This window comes from Paramormyrops kingsleyae, chromosome 11 (genome assembly GCF_048594095.1).
Source record: "Paramormyrops kingsleyae isolate MSU_618 chromosome 11, PKINGS_0.4, whole genome shotgun sequence".
NCBI classification, from domain to species: Eukaryota; Metazoa; Chordata; class Actinopteri; order Osteoglossiformes; family Mormyridae; genus Paramormyrops; species Paramormyrops kingsleyae.
The window spans coordinates 4,647,527-4,668,336 of record NC_132807.1 but is presented as its reverse complement, the minus strand read 5'-3'; the positions used below and the strand labels follow the sequence as shown (position 1 = coordinate 4,668,336).

The following is a 20,810-nucleotide window of genomic DNA, read 5'->3' as shown; positions in this document are numbered from 1 at the left end:
AGCGCGGTGGAGCCGAACAGAGCGCGGATTCTCTGGGACACAGGCTTCCATTATGGTCCCCTACACCCCAGTGCAGATAGATGCAAGATCGGCGTGGGCACAGGTCACCCGGCGGCCTCCAGAGCCGCACACCCCAATCACGCAGCAACTGCGCACCCCTCCCACCAACACAGGGCTGCCCCGTCTCTAGCCAATCACCACAAAGGCTCTCTATATCTGTTTACTTTGAGAAAAAACGCATACATGAGCCTTAATGAGTTTTAAGAGACACTCGGTGCTACAAATCATGATTGTTTTGCCTTGTAGGGCACGGGCTGAGATGACCGTGGGTGGTTCTGCTGATCAGAGACTCCTTAAGGGTCTCTTTTTAAGGAGGGGAAGGGTAACAGGAAAACTCAGATCACAGAGAGGCACATTTGTGGACAGGAAGCAGAATGTTTATGGTCAGGAAGACACACGTGTCGATTTCTGTGCCGCTTCAGGGAAAGCAGAGGCTGGGAGCTCAGTGTGATGCACCTGCAAGCGTGCATTAACGGGCCGCTGCGTTGGGCTGCATGGGGCTGCATGTGTGTGTGTCTTTGTTTGTAATTATTATACAGAGGGGACCAGATTTTTTCGGTCCCCACAAGGATAATCTCAATTTTATAAAAATATGTGAATGCAAAATACTAAAAATGCCAAAAGTTTAGTATTTTATTTGGTTGGGTTTAAGGGTGTTGGGATTAGGGTTAGGCTCATAGATATGAATGGACAGTCCCCACAAAGATATGAGCACAGGCCTCTGTCTGAGTGTGAGTGACTGAGTGTGAGTGAGTACATATGCACCCTCCAATCCCCCCTTTGCAAGGCATTCCCAACCAGCACCCTTTATGAAACCCACCACATACAAGCCATTTCCTTGCAAAATTAATCTGAAGCACTGTTAGATCCCACCACAGATGTATATCCACCATGCTCTCCTTTACAGCACCAAAGTCACCCAACATCTCTCTGAGACCATGTGCTGCCATAGAGCCCCATTACTCAGCAACACGTCACACCAAAGAGATCGCAAGGACAGCAAGTTTCTTTCTACAAATGAGCTTTCATTACAAAAACCTAAACTTCTAAAATGGACTTTGCCTGTTGAAGAACAGCTTTCCATCTGGTCATATTTGGTCAAACATAATTCACGCAGGAACAAACAAATGGACCAGACAAACAGCAGAATGCTAACTGTGGTTACGTCATGGGATTTATCCACTGTGACAGGTGAAAGTAATCTGGACAGCTTCGGGAGCAGTGAAAGTGTTCCACGATCAGGAACAAGAATTAAGGAGGAAGGGGAGTACCCATGACATACACGTTAACATCATGTCATGTTCTTCTGGTGATATCATTCCCGATGCATCTCCTGCCCTCTCCGGAATTGTCCCAACTGCCCTGGAGCACAGAGGCCGTGGGCTTCTCGTACTTCTGAGGTCAATGACCACACACAAAGCACCATTGATGGCTCCACCCACCACAGCTGAATAACAGTGCCCGCCCCCCGCCCTGCCAAGTGCAGGCCAAACAGGGAACACTGTGTTGTTCATCAGAAGAGGGGCCTTCTGTCACCAACAGAGTGGGCAAAGACCTAAATTCCCCAATGCACTGCTAAATTCCCATAATGCACTGCACTCACTTCACCAAACCACTGCTTCCCAAGAAAAGCCTTGATGACAAAACCAAAAACCAAAAACGGAGTGACGTCTCAATCCAAAACCCAAAACCTCACAAGCTGGATTGAAAAAGCATAAGCTAGATACGACATTTCAACTAGTCATTCATGCATTTTCCATAACCATTTATCCAATGCAGGATAATGGTGAGTCCGGAGTCGAGCCCAGGAGACACGGGGACACAAAAACCATCAGTCCGTAGCGTCGGGGAAGTACGTGCGTCACGGGAAAAAAACTCAAACTCATGACTAGTAGATGTCCTACAAATCACAGTGACATCTAATAAGAAAAAAATATATGGGGGATGACAAAAAATATATATAATCCTGCCAAACTGTAGCTATTCACCTACGTATAACGGAGAGAAATATGATACTTATAACTGAAAAATGCTATACTGATAAGGAAAGCCATCAGTTCTCATTGTAGGAATATTTTCCAAGAGCAGTAGGTGTCTTAGTGGTTAAGCACATTCCCAGGAAGGAAGGAAGGAAGATTCCCAGGAAGGGCTTCAATGTCGAAGGCTTGAGCAGGACACTAATCCGAACTGCCAGAGGAAAACACTGAGCTGGAAGCCGCTTTGGAAAATGCATTTGCTAATCACTCCTGCATAAAACACAAACGCAAGCAAGCGCATTTAGGTCCAGAACAGATACATCTCAGTGCTAACCTTCTATTAACTTGTCAGAGAACTCTGGGAAATAAAAATGACAGTAAGGCATCCAGAATCTAAGGGTGTCCAGTTTCCGAAACAGTGAGGCCGACAGGATGCTGATCCCAACCCGCTTTTCAGGGTCTCACAGTTGAAAGGTCAGACAATGCAGCTAAACCATATAAACTGCAATATTTCAATAAACCACCCAATTCACAGTGACACCAGAGCCCAGTTCCTAAAGATGTTAATATCTGTAGACCCACGGGTCTAACCCAAAAAAGCCCACGTGATTTAAAAATAAACCTGGTGCATTAAAAGGGGCACAGGAAGAGAATTCTGCCCAGATTTTAACGGTCCGGCACACATGGGGTAATATGCAAAAACAGCCAAAAATGAAGGGCGAGGAATTAATATAGGTCTACAAACAAACTCTGCTGCCCGGGACAACAGAGCGGTTGCTATGGCCATAACAACCATGAGCCGTGTTTGTTTTCATGGCTAGAGAGGGAACTGGGGCTCCCATCTCGGGTACGAGTGTGAGAATCAGTATTCAAGGGACTGGCTGCGTTATGAAGTCATCTGGCCCTGCGCCAATTTCCACCAGAGCAGAGACCAGGACAGGAGCCAAAGGAAACGACTAAGGGCAGAGCGCCTTTCCCAGAGCGTTGCTGAACGCGGCCCCTCCGTCCCTGCCGCACTGTCCCTGGCCTCTGTGGGACCCCACTGGGGGGGGGGGGGTTAAGAGGCACCCTCTACCGGGTTACAGGAAGCGCAGAGACAGAGACGGAGAGATCTGAGCAGCTCCTCACTTCTGGTCACCTCAGTTTTTTTTCCCCATGGCTCAGTTTTCTGCACGGCTCATTTCACAGAAATAATAATAATAATAATAAAAAAAACACACACATTCTCCTTGAAGGTTCGGCAGCCGTGTCACAGCAGCATCCACCCAAAAATACACCTCGGGGGCAGGCCGAGCTCACTGCACCTACTGACAAGTGATCGACGGCAGGCCGAGGGGCTGCATTAACACGCGGAATTCACCCGCTGGCTAGAGGGCGCGGATCCAAGGCAGCGTGTCAGCGACGCAGGGTGATATCAGGCCCCTTTTAATGGAGAAACTATTCTGTCAGATACTGCAAGCCTGTCTGGCTTTGCAGACAGATATGGGACCCAGACCACCGAGAGCACATTCAACACTACAGTCCCTGGAATGTCACTGCCGTTCCCGCACAGCAGGGAACGGGACTTAAAGAGAGTTAAAGCAAAGATGGCCTCGCAGAACCTGAACCTGTCAGACCAAGGCAACGATTCCTGCTCATCAGCTGTTGACAGGGTCTCACCTCACAAAGTCACCAAGCGCAGAACCAAAACTTCAAGTACTGTCAATTACTGCTGCTTCTACAGTAACACTATTATAGTTTGTCAAATCCTCAAAGCGTACCGGGAAGAAAAGTGTTACAAAAGCCCCATGGAATCTCCTCAAAATGTTTAATTTCAAGATAGTAGTACAGTTCCCTGCTGTCTGACACTATCATATGCTGACTGTTGCCAATGCTTTTGGATAATGAAAATCAAGTAATACGTATATAGCACATGGGATGCATGAATGATTTTAATAATCATTGCACTGCCTTCAAAAATGCATTTAAAACATCAGCCCCTAAAAGCTGAATACACTCTCAATAACAGCCCCCACCCCCACTGAACAACACCCACTTTGACATCACAGCTGCCTGGAACGGCTGGGGTGCCCCCAGCTCACATGATGTTTCAGCCAAAACAAAGGCCGCCGTTTTCCAAAGGCACGTCAATCTTGAAAAGCGTTTTACACAACTTCGGTAAAAGAGCAGCTCTGCACGACGGTATATTATTTAATCCATGCAACACCATGCCCTATCATGCACCTCCATTCGCAGGAAATGAGACCTGGAGCATTCGAGGACCTAGAAAAAAAAAAAAAGAGTCGTACCTTGATCAGAACCACATCCAAAGTCCTCTTGCCTTTGGCACACAGGCTATACCTCCTGCGGTTACGTTCGTACATGCTGACCCCAAACAAAAAGCCACAATGGAGAGCAGGAAGGCAGCAGACTGTACCATGGAGCCTTGCCGTGAGCAGAGCTGATGGGAAGGCAGGGCCAGCTCCCAGCCCCTCACATCTGCGCCGAGAGCCGGCCCCTCTCAGCTGGCTCGCGCTCCGGGCCTCCTCTTCCCTCCCCTCCCCTCCTGTTCCCTCCCGCCCTCGCTCGCTCCCTCCCTCCCTCTCTCCCCGGACTGTCGTCTCACGGAGAATCACAGCGGCAAGCTCAGTCCCTGAGAGGAAGACCCATGCAGTGACACACACTAAAAGGGCCTCGTAAGTGACAGGTCTCCGTGGCGACTGTCAGACGAGAAGATGAGGAAAACCACGGGGAACAAAAGTGTACAGCACCCTTCAACGGCAATGAGATGGGTGGGGACGCCGATCTGGACTTCGCATTGCTCTGTTTCTCATTATTTGAGAAGTCTTTTTTCCCCCCCTAGACAGGCTGACACGTGTTTGATTTGAAAAGGGGAGGGAGGGACACACACAACCCTGTGCATTCTGGGCCGTCAGACCGAGACATCAGCTTAAGTGTGAAACCGTACGTGTGACGAAAGCAGCAGCAGGACGCTGCACATCTGTCAGCCGCTAGCAGCTGACGTTCGCAAGCGGCCGGAATCCACAGCTTCGCCAGGATCTCCCAAAGAACAAACCCAGTTCTGAAAACCCAGGTCCCAGCCAGATTATTATTTTTCCCCAGGGAACAACGGAAATCTCGTTTTTTTTGGGGCCAATGAAAGAATCCTTTGTGAAAAATGGATTTCCAATACTTTTATAGTAACCACCATCCAGAAGGGCCAAAGTCTTCTATGTGTAACTCTATACTAAACGAAGCACGACATTGGGCCGGGGGGGGAGGAGTCATGCTTCTTTGGGACGAAACACATTAGCGTCCTAAATGCTACAGAATTACAGCCTCCTTCCAGCTCAATTAAACCCAAAAGTTAGAAAGTGTGGATCTTCGACAAAATCACTGCCTCTCAAGTCCCCTCCCTTCTTGTTTTCAGCTGACCTCTCCTAGTGTAAACATGTCCACATCCGTCCGTCCCCCCCACCAGATTCAAGGAGCTGCATCCAAGTGCCTCACTTCTACTGTCAAACAAAAGGCATTCAAAAAAACTCTGAAGACGCCACATCTAAATAATCTCCTCCCAGAATGAGGCATACGAACTTCTGAATATGTCTAATACACATGAGCACAATACTGTCTGAATCACAGGACTATACTCAAGGACAGAGTTCATTAAAGAGCGATTCACATCGTCATCATCATCCAGATGGTGACGGGGCGGCTTTGGGTCCTTTAGAGGTCTCAGTGACAACTCCATGGGTCATTCGGGGTTGGTGAGGTCAGGTCATAAGATTCACCATCGTCTCTCACGAAAAAACAAAAATCCTTGCGGCTGTTGACCCCAGAGTCTACAGACAGGTTCAGGCACAGAGGCCCCGATCTCCGCTTTCCTAACTCTAAAAAGACACAACCTTCTAAATGAAACAGCATGAATGCAGCTTCCCAAACGTGGTTATCCCGCACCGTGGAAGGGAGGATCTGACTCAAAGCATGTCTTACTCACCTAACAGGGACGACTGAAGCACCATGCGCAAGTGAACAAGCCGGGGGTCCGTGACAGCTTTGGGGGGGAGGGGGTACATGAAGGATAAAAGGCCCCTTCTACTGAAATGCGGCAGCAATCAGCAAGCACTGCTTCCTGCTGGACGAGGGAGGGCACCAGTCACCTGATTGGCACCATCAGGTAACCTGTACCAGGCAACATGTGTTTGGCGGTGGGAGGGTGGGGGTAAGAAAGAAAGAAAAAAAAAAACACACCAATTGATCTCTTCTCTGAATCCCATATGAGAAAAAAAAACATCTGGAAAGTGTTATATCATAGTGGAACACAAGGGGGCGCCTGAGAACATTCCTGCAGACAGATTTTGGCAAGGCGGTAATAAAGCGTGCCTTTGAAGGCATATTTTCCAGGCCTCAGGCCCAAGCGGCTTCCAGACTATGTGGTTTTTAAATGGAGCTCAAGCCTCTCGGTTCCCTTTGTTGCCTTGTGCTCCATTGTAGTTGATGCATGCAGAAAAATGCTTTCTACCATTACCTGCCTCCGACATCGGAATGAGATATGCAGGCTCCATGGCCAGACCCTCACACAGAGCATGCCCTATAACAGGGTTATTCAACTCACTGTCCTCGAGGTCCGAGCACTGCTGGTTTTCCAGCCTTTCTTTACCTGTCAGTCAGGTGTGAAGCCTCTGACCAATCAAGAATCAGTAATTATTAAACAACTACCTGGGGGAACGGAAAACACAGCCTGGATTTGGAATCGAGGTCCAGAGTTGAGGAACCCTGCCCTATAACATATCACCATCAAGATGAGCAGAATGTTCTCGCCTGTTAACTCCAGGGGTGACAATGTGGTTTGTGGCAGATCTTATTGGTCGTCTTCCCTTACGACCCTTCAGTTATCCAGGCAGGGGACAGTGTGCTTGACTGCATGGTTGAGAATAGAAGTCATCAAGTTTCAAATAACTTATTACAGCAAGCTTCACCTAAGGGACTACCAGCCATTCCATAGATGTTCGATGAATAAAAGGCACACCTGATTCACAAAAGTAACCATTAAGGAAGTGTTCTGGAGTGGGGGGGGGGGGGGGGGACAACCAACAAGCAGGTTAAAATCAGCTTCGCACTTGTGATCTTACTTCTCCGGACTCTCTACAGGATTCTCAAAGTTCGGATCACGGTCCGGATGCAGAGGGGACCGCAAGTTAACCCGGACACAGTCAACGATGCACCTTCTTATGGCCAACATAAAAACACAGTGTGGTTTGAAGTAGGGCTGGGCGATAAAACGATTACGATATGTATCGCGATAGACACGTGATCGATATCAATAAAAAATGTGTTCGATAAAACGTTCGATATTTTTTATTCTTCGTCGGAAGAAAACAGAGGTTGCGAAGCTAGTTTGGATCCGAACAGGTGTTCCGGGCAATTTGGTTTCCCTATGTTTCCCCTGTCTATCGGGAAATAATGTTTCCCCTAATATTAAATCAAAGAGGTATGTGAAATGTCTGAAAATCACTCAAGTACATTATTACATGTGAATACTGTATTGTTATTAGTACCGAGGCCCAGAGTTGCTGTATACCTGTTTTAACAGGGGGGAACCAAATATCCTGGATGTCAGGAAATAATGTTTCTCCTAATATTTAGGCAAATATGTATGTGGGATGTCTGAAAATCACTCAGGTACAGTATTACATGCGAATACAGTAGTTCGTCACGCATAATATAGTCTTATAAGAAATACTATACCGTTTTCATCAAGAAATATCTCTATCCAGCGAATTAAATACTTTCATTTATTATCAGTAAAAACAAAAAACATGTGATGTTTTAAAATATGTGGCTTGTTTACCTCAAGAGCTTCGTAAAAAGACATGAAAACAACAGCGAAACCGTGTACAAATCAGCGCGCGACAGGGGAAACATAGGGAAACTGAATTGCCCGGAACACCGGAAACGCAGCTGTCATAAATGGTCGTAGCACAGCAAAACAACTGCTTTATGGAAGTTCTGCCGGTTTTTTGTGAATCACTGTGACGGTCGCCTCGCCCTTCCCTAACGCCGCTCGCCCCCCGTCTCCTGAATATTAAGTTATAGGTCTGTATCCTTTCGGTTTGTATGTGTCATGTTGTCCGGTTTTTCGCGTATCCCGTGTTTCGTTTCGAGTCTGCCGTGTCTTTTGTTTCCCCTTCTCTCTTTCCTCTCTGTGTTTACGGCGCACTTCCGGGTTCCGGCTCCCTACGTATCGCGTCTTCCTCGTTAGTGTTTGCATGTGTGTCTTTTCCTAGCACAAAACCTGGACTGAAAATATACTTGAATAGTTCAACTTCAAGTATGATTAGAGTAAGAATAACTTGAAGAGTTACTTTTTCATATTTCTGCAGGTTTTATATTTCAAACAATGTTACTGTACTGTATCAGGTTTGTTTTTTTATATTACAGATGTACTGTATCTCAGTCTACGTCAGTTTTATTTATGTTTACAAAACACTGCACATATTTTAAAAACACTTTATTTTCCATGGTTGTTGACATGTTTAAAATAAAAATGTTTAAATGTAATATATTTTTCTCCTGGTCTTTATTTTAAATGGGTCATAAAAAATGTCAATAATTATCGATATCGACCAATATGAAACACTCATATCGTGATACAGTTTTCAGTCATATCGCCCAGCCCTAGTTTGAAGTACGAAAACAAAATTTCACACACGTAACTCATCGTAACCCCTCTGCAACGACAAAGTCTCGCAACAATCAGCGAGTGTTGAACCAGTCTCTACCTTATGTTTTCATTGTTGTTATATATTGATACCTATACAGGAAGTTATTGTCAATTCATTGTTGTTCATGAAATGCTGTTTTGCTATTGAAAACGGTTCTGAAGCTCTGACTTTGAACAAAAATCTGATGTGGACCTTTGATCAAAAAGTTTAAGAACCCCTACTCTACAACATCGAGTCAAGCATCCTGATCATACGGTACCTTTTGCATTTTCTTTCCATGTTAGACTTGGCCGTTTTACATTAAGAACCTTCCAAACAAACCAATCAAAACCTCCAGCAGCTCCTCCTCTGGCTGTGGGGTGGGCTTCAGATAAGTGTATCTTAAAACAAGCCGGGAAGAGAGGCCGTTCCACACAAAACGGACCTCGATTTAAAAAAATGTGGCACGGGGGAGAAACTGGGAGGAGATAAGGGAGGAGTTTGAAGCTGATGTCTACAGTTTTATTCACCAGAAAACCATCTGTCCCATCCAATCAGACACAGCTTGCAGCTTCACTAGAGTAACTTGGTTTTCAAAACTAAAATCATGGATGTCCTGAAGTCTACTAATAAAGCAGAACTTCAAACTGCCAAGAATCAGTCTGTATTTATATGCCTGGAAGTGTGACAATTTCAGGATACAAATGTGTGGAATTGTAGAGGAATTCACAGAGGACAGTAAGCATACTTGGGACACCAGCGGCCTTGTACTACTCCAGTTTAAAAGGAAAATGACAAAACTAAGAGATCATGTTAAGATGAATGTTAGAGAGCACTATTCATGGATAGATACAGGCAGCCAGAAGCAGACAGGAAAGAATCAGGAGCAGTATAATCCTCCCACAGGAAACAAGCATGTCCTAAACGCTTCAGAATGGTGTCCGTTCCTGGAGCTAATCGACCATCGTCCGGCTCGCGGCTGTCATGGGTAGAGAATCCCACAAAAATGAGGGCTTTACCCTCTGATATCATCCTAGAAGGCCTGGGAACAGCCCTTCCCCACAGGCACCACAACCAGACGTCTCTGACCCAGGTCACATGCCTGTTCTTGAACTATATCATAAGCTTGATGGTTCAGGGTCAAGCTACCAACCTTAAAAATTAAAAAAAAAAAAAACACAGATTTTATAGCTGGGGTAATCTATTACCAAGGCAGCAATCCTCCCACCCACTTGGACATCAAAACTCTTAGGCTGACACTCACCCCTTCAATGCCTCTTGTGTTGGGTTCCAAGGCTGGTGGGGCACTGAAAGGAGGCAGTGAAGCAGAACTGTCCAGCTCTCCTCCATCTGCAGCAAGAGACGGGTGGTGGTAGAGAAACCAGGGGAGCAGGACAAACCTACCCCAAGCTGCCCCCCCAAACCCAAGGTCACAGGTACTATCCCCCACCTACTGATATCGTTCAGATTTCCATCATCCTCCATAAATGGTAGCACACATAAATCGCTCACTTGTCATGCTAGTTCTGCAACCTCCACTTTCTCTGGCTAATTGGTGCATTATTACAGTTACATGAGAATGTGCTCAGTCAGAACAAATAATTTATAACATTATTACTTAGACAAAAGCCATTGTGGTAAACAACAGTGCCACTGCATATTACATATCAATTCAAGGCTATGCTAAGTGGTGAAAGGCAACACTAAGGCAACAGAAGAGGTTGTTCAATGTTTGGTAGCATAAAATCTGCCACAAGTAATCATTAGCTACCTGTGAACAGGCTGTGCTTACCTAATCATCAACAAAGACATAATACAAAGAAGGACCTTATGAACCTTCTGATTAGAAGCCTGATAAACCCACCTCAAACAGTGCTAGGTCAGAACTTACCTTTCTCAAGAACAGGTTGTGGGCCTTCATCCCCATACCAGGCGCAATCAGAGTCCTTCCTGTCGGTTTGATGCCCAGCACTTTCAGAACCCTCATCCACTCTCTTGGGCACCTCAGAAAGCTCGGGGCCAAGGGCAGAGTCACTGGAAGGTTCGATGAGGGAGAGGAGGTCCTCCCCCATGCTGAGGTACATGGAGTCATACTCTCCAGGGGTGCTTGAAGACTCTTGAAGAACAGTCTCCCCGATCGTCTCCAAAGTTCTTACTGGTACCACAAGGCCACCCTCAATGCCATCCGAATTATGAACAGAGCAAGCAATCGCCTCCGTTACGAAGTTCTCTGTACTCATTTGCGGTGAAGACTCCTCTGTAACACAGCACAATTCCTGGGCCGAAGTTTCCTCTTTGGATTCCTCAGACACTGTCTGTTGAATCTCGGGTTCCAATTGCTGACAGCTTACAGGCACAGCACTGGGGTGGCTCATAAGTGCCATCTCAGAGAAGTGTGAAATATTCATTTCAATAATCACAAGTTCACCCCTTTCATTTGGTTCACTGCCTGCCTTCATAAGCACCTCAGTATCGATTGCGGTAGCAGTCTGGCCCTCTACATGAACGTCAGTGCCGTGTGTGTTTGTGGGAGATTGTGTTCCAGTGATCTTTGACCTCAGAGTTGACTCTTGACCTTCCCGGCTCTCCTGTCTCAATTCAGACTCCTTGCTGTCCCCTGGCAACCCACAGCTGTTCTTGATCCCTTTTTGGATTTGGTTATTGATGCTTGATGCTATGCATGATGTGTCTGGAGAAGGACTCTGACATAATGTGCTCACTGTGTCCTCACAGGATGGAGACAGTGAGCTGAGCTCTGTCCTTTCCAATGTCAGTGACTGCTCAACCTGTAAATCTCTGGAACATTCTGCAGGCATGTCAGAACTAGAAAGTAATGGGTCCTCCTCCTTTTCAACAGCCTTTCCCTGCACATCTTCACCCTGGAGCCTGACCCCATGATTAGCTAGAATTTGGTTAATAGGTTCTGTTATTTCTACCTCATGCAGGTAGAGGATCTCAGCCACAGGGCTGCTGACAGGTAGAAAGGGATACTCATTGATGGAGGACATGTCTACGCCCTGCAAAACCTCATCACCAGCTAGGTCTCCCATGCAGATGCTACTGTTGTCCCCATTTCCTTCCAGTGAGGAGATACAGACAACATTGTTTTCAGTGGGGACATCTTTGTTTAATTGGGGCTTTGCATAAGGAGTACTATCTTGGAGCTGTATGTGAATCATCTGTGGTTCATCCTGCAACATGCACTCCATGAGTTCTGGTAAGAACAATGAGTCAGGTGCACCTGAAGCAATGAGGTCAGGTACCTCAAACACCCGATTGCCTAGTTCTGCCATCATACCCAGAGGGTGTTGTGTAGGCTCTGCCTTTGGAAGTTGATCACTTGCACTGAAACCTGATTCAACGCTCCTACTGCTTAGTTCATCGGGGTCTGTCTCCACCCCCAACCTGGAGAAAGACTCTCCACAATCACTCGGTTGATGGTCAGACTCTTGAGGTTGATTGTCAGTGCACACCCGTGTGTTATGACAATGCAGTTCAGCGGTTTCCTGGCTTTGTTCACTGACATGGATCTCTGACTGAGCATCTAGCTCACACAGGCTTTGACTTTCAGTCAACAAATCCAGACAACTGGACAGTGGCAGGACAGAAGTGTCTGCAGGTGTCTCCATTGCCCCTTCCACCAGGCTAACTGAATCTTGGTCTTTCAGCATGGTTGCATCATCACTGCCTGCTTCCTCTTTCGTACCATGAAGAAAGTCACTAGACCATTCATGTTCTTTCACTTCACAAAGTTCTGTCTCATGGGAGTGCTCCTCCCTTTCTCCATCTGCTACGCCAAGGGGCTCCTGGGACTGCGCTGGGTCCATGGATATCTCACTCATGTTCTCCATTTGTGATACAACGGCCTCCTCCTGGCTCTCCTCCCCAGTTTCAGCTGAGTCACCCTGACACGTGTCAGTCGCGCTCACTGCTAAATCACTTTCCCCAAGCTGTGTCCCACAGGACAGGGGGGTAAAATCAGACATCTCACCCTGTACCACAAACTCATTTTCCTCCGATGCCTCCTCAGAAATCTCTAAGCCTTCGGCATGTGGCTCCACTTCCCCTTCCATCTGATCAGACACACCATTCTCCATACCACCATTGCTCAACGGATGCTTTGAGCCCTCAGAACTGTTACTGGAATCTTCCTCCCTCTCCCTCTTCTCAAAATGACCGACCTCAACAGAGATCTCTTTCGGATGTTGCTCAGGGGCATCCAGAATAATTGTCTGCTCCATCTTATCAAACAACTCTTGGTGCAAAGGAACCAGATGCAGTTCTTTTGTCTTGTTTGTGCCGTCACTGTGATCAAGCCCAGAATTCAGTAGTTCAGTCTGCAGCTAGAATGAAGCAAACATCACTTGGAATAAGTGAAAAGCTAAGGATTTTTGTATTTTCTGCTTCACAGTGACTTATTCAGTCAACAACTCTATGGCTGCAAAGACACTATTCAGTAGAATGTAAGTTTACATAGAAACTTCCACAGCAAAGTACAGTTGCAGGAGAGCAACAGAGCCTATAAAAGGGGTGTGGCTAACCTTCCTATCTCTGTGGCAGCCAATCAGGTGTCGCAGCTCATCCACATCTCTCTGCAGGTCTGGCTGGCTCCCAGGAGGTGTGGCCACCGTCAGGGTGTATGTGTTCAGCCGTGGGTGATGCCAGACCACGCTGTCTCCTAGGCAGATTCGTTGGGACGTCTGAGACCGTGTCCCCAGGGCTGTCTCCTCCCTGCCCGACACAGCCAGCCTGTTCAGCCTTATCGCATGACACCCACACACAGCCGCTTTCCCAGCACGACTTGAGAATAACCTTCATCTGCTTATCTAACTTAAGGCAACATCGACCATCCTTTTAATTCTCTTGTATATGGTGGTCAATAGCCAAAATTCTTAAACATTCCTTTTCATTAGTCTGGTTCACTTGACGACTAGCATTTAATTTTATGGTTCATTTACCCTGCCTTAAACTGTAACAACCAAAATTTACACAAAGCGCCCCATAAAGTTGTAAACGTGACATTTTGCAACAAACTTATTTTACTACGATTTGCATGGTTCTTCCTGTTATGCTAGACACAGTCCAAGAGTCTTTAAGGTAACTGCAACAAGAGTAGTGATGCTGGGCTCAGTGCGGCTGAAGTTCAAAGCCGGCAAGCTGAAGGGCAGCTTCCCTTGGCCTGGCTAATCTCATGCCTCGGTCAATTTCACATCAACACAAGATTACATTCTTGGCCTTGATGTTACCCTTGAGACCGAAAATCGTAATGACAAGGCTCTGGAGAAAAAGAACCGCCAGGTTATCGAGTTAGACGTCAACTGTATTTTTATTTTATTTTATTTTATTTTATTTTCCACCCAACACGGGCAGAATTAATTTTACGAATTCTTCACATGCCAGTTTACTGCATCACACCATTTGTGCCGAGGACGCCATGTTAGAAAGGGCCGATCACTTCAGGGCGACTGACCGTGCGAATAAATGCTGCAGTTGTCGGTGGCCCCTCTTCTCAGCCAGGCCCTGTGGGGTGACCCCCTGCCGATTGGGCAGCCTGAGGGCCTCCCTGCCCCCTGGCTGCTGGAGCAGGAAGACCGCCACGTGCCGAAGACCTCGGCGAGCCGCAAAGTGCAGGAGGGTTTCCTGGGGAGCGGGCTCTGGAAGGAGGGGGGGGGGGGGGAGACAGGAAAACAACAGCAAGACAAGACAGGAAGTGAACATCGACACAAACACACAGACCATGTGACCAATAAAACAAGGGCGAAACACCTGTGAAACACTCAAGCCAGTAAAAGTAAGGTCATATTCTCAGTCACATGCATCTGAACACAGCACCGCCTGAAACCCCACCCCCTAGGAGCACTGGGCATGTCCTGCCCCAGGATCACAGTATGGAGCAGGTGCAGGCTGTTTTTGGAAACCGCAATGTCACCGTCTCTAAAAGGCTAAGTACGGCCCAGATTTATTATGCGCTTAAGCTTTTAAAAGCTTTCACCCGTATTGTCCTCTTCTCTGAAAACAACGCTGATCCGGTGCTTTCCGTGGACCTCTGAGGATCCCGATGTCTCCATCATCATCATCGATCACGTCAGCCGTCTCTCAAGAATACGAATGACATTAAATCCGAAAAAAATTACAGGAAAGCCAAAAATGAAAAGGTTAGCGTGTTAGAGGCACGACTGAAGCAGCTCTCTGAGATCTTACAAAGTACGGGGAAAATCCGCTTTTGGGCAGGACTATCGGCAATTAGGGCTGGCCTAATCAAAGCAGGCTAATAAAAGGCATCTGAGGGGATGACTTACAGCGCGCTGGAACGCGGCTCTTTGGCTTCTACGGCGCGGCCCGATTCTCAGACACGGTATTCATCACCGTGAGAGGAATGCCGTGAATTCTCGACCCTAAACCCTTACGGAAAAAGTTTCTGCCCAGTCATAACCACGCACATTCACGAACACTGGACACCATATATGGATTGCCGGTTTAAAAATGGCAGTCCTGGTCCCACGGCCTAAATGGGTGGCATTGTGCCAGTTAGGAATGCCCCAGCAGGCACACTCGGACTCACAGCTGCCTTGGCTCTGTGGGCTCTGATCGCACACCCCTCCTTAGTAACCAGTGGGTCCGATCAGCGCCAGCCGGCCCATGGGATAGGCCGCCAGTCAATCGTTCTCTGGCAAATGCCCGTATCCTGAAGTAGGAAATACCAGTGGGCAGAGTTACACGGCTGTAGTTATTCCTCCTTTTCAAATGTTTTTTAAGTTCCTCCAACCTAGAGACCAAGCTGTCCTCTCATACACGGACCAGCACCATGTGTTTCCATCCCCACCAGCAGCAGCAACCTAAAACTCTAAGCCTGTTCCCCAGTGGGAGTGTGCAAAGGCGTTGCCCGTCCAACACTCCCCTCACTTACCCCCAAGGGCCTCGTTCGGTCAAACCACATCAATTAACCTCAGTTTACCAGATGCCATTATAACCAGCGTGATCGTCGCTTGTCAGTTTGATCAAACAATTTTCATTCCAGCTGTTTTTTTTTCCTTCCTGCCAACCAGCCAAATCAACATTTACAGTAACGAGGTAGGTCACGGTGAGCAATCACTGAGAAGAGGAAAAAAACCACCGCAGAACGTCAGCAATCAGCTTGTGTGGGTACAGATAAAACCGGATTTACACTACAGCGCATTCACTGTGTTTCAGGAGCAAACGCAGTTTATTTTCAAAGATGGCCTACATGGTAGCAGAAAAGACCTTAAATTACACTAAGCGCTGGGTACGAAGCGTCTGGCCTGGTAAAGATACAAACCACTCACACATTTGGCCGTATCTGTAGTTAAAAATAATCTGGAATTCTGACCACAGCAGGTTACAGTAACTTCCTATTTCAGGTTAACCGCTCATCAAGCATGTTGTTTAGATGCCTGGAAGTCTTTATAGCATATAAACAGTTTGAAATAAATACCGCTACAAACATGCATGAGCAAATATTAGATTCAGGAGTTTTTAAGCCCGGTAACTGCATTTTGCGTAGTAACTAATTCAGAAAGTGTTTCATGTGAAACGAGCAGAGGAAAGTCTAACATGACGCTGTGGCACATCGCTGCCGTCTAGGCATCCAAGGAGACAGAGAAACATCAAGAGTGACGTGTGAGCCGGGGAACAGCGGCGAGAAGAGAAAAGGAGAGTGAAAGAAGGGGGGGGGGGGGGGGGGGTCACCGGAGCTGCCCAGCCACCGTGCTCGTGGTCTCACCGGACCCCTGGAGCATATAGCTGGAGGGCCCCCACCAGGGGAGTAACACAGAGCCGAGTCACTGGGCAGCAAGGCGGCAGAATTCATTACATCCATTACCAACAAAGGAATAGTGCGACTTGACTTCAGCCAGGCTTCTCTGTGAAGCTGATCGGGCCATTTAATGGGCCTTTGGACCTTTCGGGGCGGGGGGAGCAGGAGAGAGGGGGAGGCTTGCTGTAGACCGGGTGGGAAATGCCTACTTCAGGATATGTGGCATAGCGTTCCAGACTCGTAATGGTGGAAAAGCAGAGCTGCAACAGCTCCTGTTTCTGCTGCCAAAGACAACAGCTGCGGTCTCAGAACCGTGGGCCCGGCGGACTTCCTGTCTGAGTGCCACCCTCTCCTACCAGCGGAGACCCCGTCCAAACACTCAGTCACGCTCCAAAACCCACGGCATTTTTAGGGAGGGGTCCTCCACCCCCCCCCCCCACCCCCGGCACCAATTAACCAAATTGTTTCTCCAGGACTGAAATGAGTTACAGATGTCTGAACAAAAAAAAAAAAAAAACAAGCCCACAGAAACAACAGCGTGGGATTGACCACCTCCCCCGACAGGCAGAGCACCCTTGAACACACCCCTTTCTGGGAGGGGCAGGAGCTACAGCTGAACCCAGCAGTTCAAAAGCAATTAGCAGAGCACCTCATGGGTGACCCCAGAGCAGCAGGACCGCACAGTGTGCCACGAACAGGAAGGGGGGCTGGTCCAAATGAGTCGATATTATCCCCCACCTTCCCAAACAGGCGGGCGTCTGTTTCGTTTTATTTATTCCTTTTTCGAATGCGACGGTTTGCGAATCCCCGATTCCCTGTAACTCTGGATACGACACATGAATGATGCGATGCAGAGTGAATAGGAGGGGAGCCATAACGGCATGTCACATGCACCGACACATGCAGACAATGGGTCGACACGCTCTGACGTGCCCCGACACGCCCTACTCACCGACACTCCTTGCCAGGTCAGCTCCCAGCACGCTCCAGCCTCCGGGCCCCGCCAGGTGCTTGAGGGCCAGCGCCAGGTTCTTGTCCAGCCTCTCGCACTCCTTCAGGGGGATCTTGCACTCGTCCAGCAGCATGGCGCCGTCCAGCCAGTCGTCCCGCCTCGCCGACTTCACCAGGAAGTTGGCCATGTCCAAAGCAAGGTCCTGGACGAACTGGAAGTGGTCTTCAGCCACCGGGTCCACGGAGCCCCCCGCCCGGGCCGAGCACAGGGTCACCCGGACCGACTCGCAGGAGTTATGGGCTGGTGGGGGGGAGATGTGGAGATGGTACCCAAGGCTCAGTGATAGCAGGGCAGGCCACAGAATAGATGTGATAGCTCAATATTAATGTGTGTTCCCATCCCTCTCCAGAGCAACTAACTCAACTAACTGAACTTTCAGTGACCTAAAGCAGGTGGCCTACAGGTGGCAGGCTACAAAAAAAAAAAACATGGAGCAACCAAAGTCTACTGGCCAGAGACCACCCAAGAGACTGTCTGCCTCCAGCCACTGAAGCATCACTGCATGTCAGAGGTCACTTGAGCAGGAGCCTTTAAAAAACAGCATACGGTGAGAGCAGCTTCAGGCAGACAGACGAGAAACAAGGAAGTTTCAGCTTTTGCTGATGACCTGACGGCACAGAGAGACGGGGTCCCTCTGCTCCCAAACAGACTGTGGGTGATGCAGAGACCCCGTGCGCCAAGCCTGACTGGTTGCCTTGACGATCCCTTAGTGCGTCTTAGCAACTGAAAACACAGCACATTCTTCACCGTGAGCAGACAGCGCCTAAATAAACCCTGGTTCTGAGTCCCACATGCTTACAGGCACAGGGCAGAAGAATCACAGAAACTTATTAAATGCTAATTTAGATGTTAATTAAACTCTATGGCAACTATACATTAGCAAACATACAATCCGACCGATTTCACCAAACAAGTAAAAGATATTGCCTTCTTTTAGTACAGGCAGAAAAAGAGGGCAGCTTAAACTACTTATAATTGTGTGAAACGAAATGGGACCGAAAACACGAGTGAGTCAGGCCGGCCCCCCAGGGAGCGGCCGTTATACATTAGAGGGAGTCGGTCCCATTCCCACAGAGCGGTCAGCCTAAATAAGGAGGGGGGGGGGGGGGGGGGCAGTGACACACGGCCCTCCCTGCAAACACCAGCGAGAGATCCCGGAGGGCACAGCGCTTTAAGGACATTCTCAGGAACTCTTACAGTACCTCACAGCTATTAGTCAGTATCATTATTAATGGCAAGAATCCGAGTTTTAATTATTGTGGAATTTAAGCAGCTTTATCTATCCAACCTTCACACGCATCCTCCAAACACACAGCATCACCAAACCACTTTCAGTGCCACCCTCCCCTCATCTATTTTTATTATTAGAGATTTCCTCACTTGTGAGGCACTCTTGACAAGAACATCTGCAAAATAACATTTTAATGATAAATATCATTTTTCTGAACAAAACACACTATCTCTGAGCTTCACCCCAAAGGATCACAGGTTGTACATGACGGCCCATATTAAAACGTCTATTGATCCAGAGTGACCCCCCCCCCCCCAGGGCTTGCAGTATTTTTTCCTTTAAAATCAAACAACAATGTAACAATTAAAATTGTGTTCCGCGTCTTATTTTAGGTGGAAACTGCTGTTAAAAACATTACATGGTATTCGTGTTTAAATCACGCTCTCTCCCACAAAACCAGAACTTCCTCTTAGAAGTCTGGTCTCAAAAACGACCCTACAGGGAATGGACTAAGATCCTGTTCTTCCAAAAACCAAGAACTCAAGGCTTATTCTCCAGATAGCCACTGAAGCTGGGACACAGCTCAGTCCGTCATCCATAAAAAGTAGCTGTGAGAGGCTTCACCACGTATGTATGAATAAATGCAGATGCTTTTGAGAAACAGTAAGATCTAAACCTTCACACATTTCATGTTTCTCAGCTTTTCATCACGCTCCCTTCCAAAGGAAGCAGCATCAAACACAAATGCTGCTTAACTGGACACCTAACATGCGACGGCTGACAGAATTAGTCGAGCAGAATGAACACTGGCCCGTCAGGAATCCAGAACCATCTTTCACGCAAAAATGTTCCATTCTGGGGGGCACCTCATCTTGGGACCTACCGGGGCAGATGGCCTGCAGGGTGACATGGCTGACCCTCAGCGTGCTGGTCACGTGCCTCTGCGTACTGCCAGCAAACAGCAGATAGAACTCCACGTCCTCGTCATCGCAGAAACGGTCCTCGTCGCACAGCTGCACCGTCAGAAGACACTCGCCCTGCCACAAAGAGGAGATCGGGAGGAGTCAATGGCTAATTGGAAGAGAGATGTGGATCAAAGACAAAAACAATAGCTGGTAGCATCTAAAGGCCTTTAGATGCAAGAACATAAGATGCACCTTCAATCCATCTTACTCCTTTAGATATTTAATTGTTGGCAGTGAGAATAAATCTGAGGCCTGTGCTACTAGGCCAGACATCCCAGGTGTCACTTCACAACAGAAATATAAGGTGCTTCTCAATACCAAGAACGCAAAGATCATACTTGAGGCCTTGGCAAGAGCGGTCCTGCTAACGTGCCTCTCAAGAACGAACTTGGGATGCAATGAATCATGGCCTCGTTTGGCAAGGATGCAACAGATGCATCTTTGATTTTTGGGCCAGGGGAAGTACGACATCCGGGGATTATTACCGTCCTCCGTACGTCTGTTCTTGGTATTGGAACTCCTTCAGAAATGGAAGATGACGTAAAATGGGAAAAAGAATACAAGTACTGTACAGCACAGGGCTGTGGAGTCGGAGTCTGAGACAATTTTGGGTACCTGGAGTCGGAGTCGGCAAAAAGTTATCCGACTCCGACTCTGACTCCTACTAAATTTAAATGGGAATTAAAAAAGTAAGTTGAAATGTCCCAATTCACAAACAGTCTTAATGAACTACTTCTCTGCTGTAAGAATAAAGCCCAATGCATGCAGTGCATAATGTTACCACAAAACGAACATGTCAAGTAACCATGAAGCATGCTTTTCATTGACTGTATGCGTCACTATATGGGATGTAATGCACAGGTAAGGTGCGGCACCGCTTTCCATTGTGTCGTGTTCCACTGTTACAGGGAACTGTGAACCTAGCCTAAAGCCCCCCATACATTTACAGATGCACTGCCGATTTTTCGGCCGTTCAACGAGTCATCACGCGTCAAACGCCTGAAAAATCATCTGGTGTGTTCTCAGCTCCGTCGGCTCCCCTTCGCTATGCGCTAGTGAAGGGGGCCGAAGGAGCCGAGAACACAGATCTCCCTACCTGTCTCCAGCAG

General features: G+C 47.7%; 1 protein-coding gene across 10 annotated transcripts in view; it reads right to left on the bottom strand.

Annotated features, from left to right (window-relative positions):
* Positions 1-20,810, bottom strand: part of LOC111845055 (A-kinase anchor protein 13) — a 68,643-nt gene that overhangs the window by 24,160 nt on the left and 23,673 nt on the right. For 9 of the 10 annotated variants that reach the window (XM_023814132.2, XM_023814135.2, XM_023814134.2 and 6 more), the window contains exons 3-8: positions 19,620-19,773; positions 17,446-17,745; positions 14,190-14,373; positions 13,261-13,450; positions 10,611-13,062; positions 9,984-10,069 (exon numbers count right to left, since the gene is read on the bottom strand). In XM_023814132.2, coding sequence (XP_023669900.2) covers positions 9,984-10,069; positions 10,611-13,062; positions 13,261-13,450; positions 14,190-14,373; positions 17,446-17,745; positions 19,620-19,773 — 3,366 coding nt within the window. Of the gene's footprint in view, positions 1-4,324; positions 4,540-9,983; positions 10,070-10,610; positions 13,063-13,260; positions 13,451-14,189; positions 14,374-17,445; positions 17,746-19,619; positions 19,774-20,810 lie in introns of those variants that run through there. The other variant, XM_023814141.2, reaches the window with a different exon arrangement.